Below are 6,943 nucleotides of genomic sequence, written 5' to 3' on the forward strand. Positions count from 1 at the left end.
AAAGGAAACGTTGATGGACGAAGACGGACACCTCACCATGAATGACATAAGCTCACTTGCCCTTCCTTCGGGCAGGTGAGCTAAAAACTAAATAAATAAGGACTGTTTTTCATCTTATTTGCAATGTTTTTTATTTTCACCTTCAAAGCACATGTGAGAGACAAAAACTTAAACCAAACAGAAACTGAAGTATTATGACACTGATGTGTTATGAAGGTAGATCGACACTCAAGTCTCAAACATTTAAACATTCTAGCGTCTATTTCAACACTTAATCAGCTGATTTTTTTCTCATTGTTTCTGAATATTATGTCATTTTTGAGACTGAAAAGAGCTCAATGTTAATTCTCGGGAAAATACCCTCGAATCCATATTGACAAATATCAACAGTGACATACTGATGCAGTTCAAAAAGGTAAGTTATTTCACATCATCAAAACACCTCACCAAATTAAGGCCCCTATTAAAGTTGTATTAACATCCAGACTTATATTATTCAGTAGTGGTTATGGTACCATGAATGGATTGTGGCAGGGACAGATGAAAAATGTTTCAATAAAGCTTCTATAGGGTGACCTGTTTGACTTAACAAATTAAAAGCTAATGATGTGATGCAACCGTTTCAAAATGTGAGGGCAAACCCATCATGAAGCAATTCACAAGATTGGAATAAACATGAGATTTTTCCAATTTCTAAGATGACATATTGTACAAAATTTTAATAAAATGTTGCATATATTCAATTTAGAGACTTTAGTGTTTAGTCTACCATGAAGTAGTTGAGGTTTCGACAGACTCATGCATGTACAAAAATGTGTTAAACTAATTTGTATTTTCAAAATAATAGTAACACAGTTATCGTGATGTAAACAACATTATTTCCATGTCAGGTTGATTTATTCAATTAGCACTATAGAAAGGATGCATTTGTAGCTCATCATCACCTTTCACACTTGTGAAAACTCGTGAAATCCACAACATAATTCCATATAACCATACACTTTTATTGATTGGTATGATTACAACACATGATACTAGAGAGAGTGATTATATAAACAAGGCTCACAACTGCATTTACTCCCATCCCTGGCAGATCAATTGTGAAATCATATTTGTTAGTAGTCATAAAGTCAGGGAAGACTGCTGCTACAGCGATCACATTTAAAGTAAAGGGTACCATTGCCCAAATTATAAACAGGAACAAGTTCTCTATTACTGAGCTGTTTTCTTTTGACACTGGGTAGTTGTTTCTCAGGCTTAGCTGTATTTCCCTTGCCAACACAAACAGTTGTTGGAAGCATTGGTTAAGTGTAGGTTTGACACGGGGTAGGTCCTGCATTAGATCCCTATAGTTGCTGACACGGGGTAGGTCCTGCATTAGATCCCTATAGTTGCTGACACGGGGTAGGCCCTGCATTAGATCCCTATAGTTGCTGACACGGGTTAGGTCCTGCATTAGATCCCTATAGTTGCTGACACGGGGTAGGTCCTGCATTAGATCCCTATAGTTGCTGACACGGGGTAGGTTCTGCATTAGATCCCTATAGTTGTTGACACAGGGTAGGCCCTGCATTAGATCCCTATAGTTGCTGACAAGGGGTAGGTCCTGCATTAGATCCCTATAGTTGCTGACATGGGGTAGGTCCTGCATTAGATCCCTATAGTTGCTGTTTGGCTTATTTTTATTCCATAATGGGCATCACAAGATCTACCTTCTAGGGAATTGCCTATCAAATATATCCTAACAGTGACGTGAAGTTTTAGAACACATTTCAACTTGATAGTATTCTTTACCCGACGGATAGTGCAGTGATTTCTTTTGATATTTTAGTAATAGTGATCTTAACTTGAACCAACTTCAACCAATAGCTCTCATATAATCTTGTCCAACGTATGTCAAAGGTTAATGTACTTGTGAATGACCATCAGAATCTTTCAATTGTGAAATAGAAATTCTATTGTCTATGACCCTGACCTTTGACCAATAATGCCACATTACTGTTATGCCTTCCATCGTTATTAGGAACTTCTGCCAATATTGTAATAGTAAAATTAATCAAAATGTAACTTGTTTTTGTCTATATATAAAAATGCTCCAATGAAGCGGGCACTACAGTAGCATTAGAGAAACGCACTACTAGTACATAGTTTTCATCGTAACTGAAAGCTTACACGGTTCACATTCATTCTAAGCAATGTCCTGTGCATGCATCAAACAATGGTCGGAATTGTTTTCACAGCAAAACCAATATAAAACAACTAAAATGGGCATCCAGCTGGTCCCCAACACTTACAAGATAGTAAGTGTTTAGAATTGAATACATTATGAATTTAACAAAATCACACAATGGACTAACATTTTTACACAAAATCAATGTTTTTCTCACATTTCAATATGTTGTATGAAAATGTAAATTTGAACAGCAGCACTTGTGCTTCTTGTCTGTCAAGTCTCCTCTAGGCTGTTCTCCACTCAGTGAAGTGCTTGTGTATGTAAACATCACATGGCATATTTAGTAGTCCATTCTTTAGCTAAACGGTTATATTTTTGGTCATCTGATTTATATATTCTGGCAATTTCTGGTACCAAGGGATCATCAGGATTTGGATCAGTTAGTAGTGAGCAAACTGACAGCAACACTGAAAGCAAATAAAACAAATTAGGTCTACGGAAGTAACTTTAAAAGTTGCAAATTGATCTAAAAAAATCTCATACTTGACCTTACTACAAAATTTAATCAAAATTTTATCAAAATCAATTGAAAAAATGAAAGTTGTTAAAGTGTTTGCCCTGAATCAAGACACACATAGATAGCACGTTAGTAGTGGGGCATACAAAATGATTGCTTGGGCATAAACAGACTTTTCTGCAAAAAATATATATTATAAGACTTACAAAAAATGTATTCGTTCATAATAGAAAAGCTAAAAAAATAGTAAGATTTGTATTGCTTTCATTGCTGACAGTGCTGCACATTAAACTCTCATCACTAACCATTCCATCCTTGCATTATATTTTCCCCAAATAATTCACAAAAGGAAAAGACTTGATTGTTGTATCTCCGTCCTTTTGATCAGAAGATCCATTGGGTGCCTTATTGGACGTATCCATTCTATACTTTTTATGGGGCAAAGGTCTTTGTTCAATGGATCACATTTTAGATTGACCTGCACCAATTCTCATCAGCTGGCTAACCCAGATGGAAACGGAAATCTCTCGAGCAAACAATCCTGTTCTATAGTGCTTGTTTTCTCTGGATATTAAAGTATTCCTATGCGAGTGCTATTTTACATTTGTGCTACACCAGAGAATCCCCGACATAATACTCAGCTTCATTTGGTCCAGGTACCATTCACTTTTGTTTGAACTTTTGCATAGATTCTATTTTTTTTATTTCGTCAATGTTAGAACAATAGTGAAAAAAGCATTGTTTCCAGCCCGTGTGCACACCTCCAATAGCTATGGGTGTACACATTCATCTCACTGATTATTTTACATACAGTACTGTCCTTGTCGAATCAATCATAAAAAGGTAAGATGTCACCAGCAAGTTGCAGTGGCTGATAGATTTGCTGTGCCAACACTGAACTTTAGGGGTTTAATGACCACACCCTTTCATCACACTCACTGGTGTTCCAGCAGGGCACCTGCAAAAGTACTCCAAGAAAGAAAGGAAGAGGGGGGCTTATACAGGGGTATAAAAATCCACTTGCCCAACGTCAGGGAAGACCAGTTTTCAGATACAGGCAAATGTAATTACTTGACTGAATTGCCTCGACCAAGTACGTTTTTATAGCATGCATCTTTTGTTACAAATGCAGTAAAATCTGTTTTGCAGCAGGTTCAAAAATTATGACGTCTTGTTTTGTTCATTTTATGATTCCAAAAAGATTTGAAATGCAACGAGAACTGTCGGCCGTTCGGTGGCAGACATTACATGTTTACACATATTACCAAATAGACAGTGCAAGGGCAGTTACTCTAATGCTATAAATGAGAATCATGCGACAGCCATGATTTTGTATCATATTGTTGTAGCTACCTATGTGGTTACACTACCATGTCATATGGTCATTATAGCTTTCATCTTCAGATATGAACTAGTGATTACTTAACCAAACACAACTTGGAAGGTTTGTGTAAATCTCTTGAATGATAATGTAAAAAGTCAGCAAATAGTGTTTGTGACACTGTGTGTCCATAGACAAGTGTGTGCAGAAATGTGTTCGCATTCAGTGTAAGTGTTTTGAAATGGTAATAAAAAAAAAAAACTAGAATTATGTCAGTCTGACATTTAAGCCGCTCACCATTTTAAATTGAATTGCTTCAGTAAGACGTTGAGCATCAATATCTTCTATAATACCTCAGATATGTGTTCTGTATTCTGCTAATTGAAAATCAGGTCATGTGATAATGATGCCTTTGGGATTTCCAAAATCAATCACCTCTTAAATGATGCCTTAAAAACATTTCTCCCTCTCCTCTTTTTTCACCCTCTTTCAGTGTGACGCATTGTTGTAATTTTCATTAACTAGCATCCTCCAATGATGTGACATGAGCATTTATGTGCAGAATGCCAATCGGTGAATGGATAATAAAGAATAGGTGCATTTTGTGATTGTGAAATGAAGAATTAACAGAATGGGGGAAAAATACATGGAGAAAAGAGACATTGTACTCCTTTTATTTTTATTTATTATTTATTCATATGAATAATNTTGACAATATATGCACATTCTATCGAGCTATTTGTATTACTACTGTAAACGGATAAACTCATTGTGAAAATAAATTATATTTAATGATAAAAAAAAGAATGTTCTGTATTCTGAATCAAGATTTATATAGTTCTATGCAATTTGAGCAAAGTTTCATCTGCCTACCATTTAAACATTGCTCATGAACTCAATTGAAATATTAACAAAATGGGGTACAAAATCCCAGAAAACGGTATGGTGCGACAACATAAAATATAGCCTATCATATTTCTAAACATGGAAAACCAAAAGAACGACTAAAATTTGTCAGAAATTGTCAAAACATTTTTGAAATGAAGCAAATTGTTTTAAATGCTGACAGTTATTTCACAAACTGACTTATATAATGAAGTGTTACATTTTGCATACTCGACCAGCTTATGTGTATGAAACAGACTGAAATAATGCATCGAAAAATAAGTGTGAAACCTGGAACGTTGACCGACACCCCTAGACAAAATTCTGGATACCCCCCCATGCACTGCTGTGACAGTAGTGATGGGAAATCATTTTTAATTATAGAGAATTGAGAGGATGTTAAAAACTTACCCATATACTATGTCTGGATGTCTTAGCAGTGCCGCAAATTTGCGTTCAAAGTATTAGGCTTCAAGTTCATTGACGTTTTCACCGTCCAAACTTTCACGCAAACATCTACCATGACAGCGTAAATAACAGCTTTATTAATCAATATCATCACTTGATACATAATGAGAATGCTATATGTAACATATGTAATAAGCCCGTCAACATTGCAAAACCCCCATGAAAATTACTTTTATGCTGATCAACTCGGCCTACAGTACACTTCAGGTTTTTTGGTACTGAAATCCCGCTTGCGACAAGTCGTCGCGCAGGTGAAGAGGATTAAAGCCCCACCGAGAAATTACCTAAGCAAAGTCGCGGGGTTGGCGGATGAGCGTTGGGGATTAACTTGTTGATCGGCAGCTAACTAATGTACTGTACATTGAATAGCACCGACAGTCCAGGATGCCCGAATGCTATATTTATATGCTGTATGCACCACTATTTTATGTAATACAATATAGTAGTAGAACGTGGTACGTCCAAAAAAATATCATTTACGTTCACGTCAGATTATCAGGTGAAAATCGGTCGGAAACAATTATGTAAGGTAACAATAACTAACGTCTCTGGGTAACACGAGGCTATCTTTCAGTTGTTTAAGCAGCACACAGTGTTTTGGATGGTCAGCTATTTGCACCAACCATTCTTGCTCTATTTCGTATTCTAAGTCAGAAGATTGCATAAATATACGAAAGAAAATCAGCTGCTTTCGACAACCTAGTTACAGGTGGCGCTGTTGATGTACATAACGTAATACGATGTCAATCAGGTGAAGCCGAAATACTTTGACTAGTAACAGAGATGTGTGTAAAATTCTTCCATTTTTGTGTACACTTTGTTTGAAAGTTTATAGGGAAATATTACTAACCAGTAAAGGAAACAAGAGGCCCAAGAGGGCCTGTATCGCTCACCTTTAATATTTAAGCAGTCATAGCAAAATATTCTCATTAAATATTATATTGCACTAAAAATATTTCCCTCGCAAACTTTGTTGGCTCCATCTGTCGAAACTACCAGCAAAATATTATTATAAGATTCTATGCTTTTTGATTCTTCTTCAGAAGTTGCCGACATATTTTTCCCTGTAATCTTTTAAGTAGGTCAATGTCATTTTCCTTCTCAAATTGGTTAGCTCTATTCCAAAAAGCTACCAGCCAAATCTTATGAATCCATTCCTTTTAGTTCTCAAGAACAAATCCATTAAAATGTTGTTGACCTCTGTGACCTCTGAAGTAAGTTGAGGTCATTTTCATTTGCAAACTTTGGTGAGCTCTATCCCGGGAAGTCACCGGCCAAATATTATAATTTAATGCCTTTTAATTCTTCAGATGAAGCTGTTTGGACTGTTTGACATATTTGAACGCTGTGACCTTGAAAGTAGGTCAAGGTCATTTTCATTCGCAAACTTTGTTTGGCTCTTTCCCAGGAAGCCACCTGCCAAATATTAAGATTTTATAACTACCAGTTCTTCAGAAGAAGTCGTTTAAAGTGTTTGACATATCTGCCTCATGTGACCTTAAAAGAAGGTCAAGGTCATTTTCATTCTCAAACTTTGTTCGGCTCTTTCCTAGGAAGCTACAAGCCAAATATAGAGATT

The 6,943-nt window shown here is 36.2% G+C and overlaps 1 protein-coding gene across 10 annotated transcripts in view; it reads right to left on the reverse strand.

Moving 5' to 3' along the window:
• Positions 1–6,943, reverse strand: part of LOC110446418 (ubiquitin-conjugating enzyme E2-17 kDa) — an 80,328-nt gene that overhangs the window by 32,141 nt on the left and 41,244 nt on the right. For 2 of the 10 annotated variants that reach the window (XM_021492289.1, XM_021491831.1), the window contains exon 6: positions 115–2,640. The exons of 7 other annotated variants lie outside the window; for them this stretch is intronic. In XM_021492289.1, coding sequence (XP_021347964.1) covers positions 2,501–2,640 — 140 coding nt within the window. In that variant the 3' untranslated portion in view covers positions 115–2,500. Of the gene's footprint in view, positions 1–114; positions 2,641–5,307; positions 5,413–6,943 lie in introns of those variants that run through there. One more of the 10 variants, XM_021492063.1, reaches the window with a different exon arrangement.

Source organism: Mizuhopecten yessoensis, unplaced genomic scaffold (genome assembly GCF_002113885.1).
Source record: "Mizuhopecten yessoensis strain PY_sf001 unplaced genomic scaffold, ASM211388v2 scaffold35, whole genome shotgun sequence".
Lineage (NCBI taxonomy): Eukaryota > Metazoa > Mollusca > Bivalvia > Pectinida > Pectinidae > Mizuhopecten > Mizuhopecten yessoensis.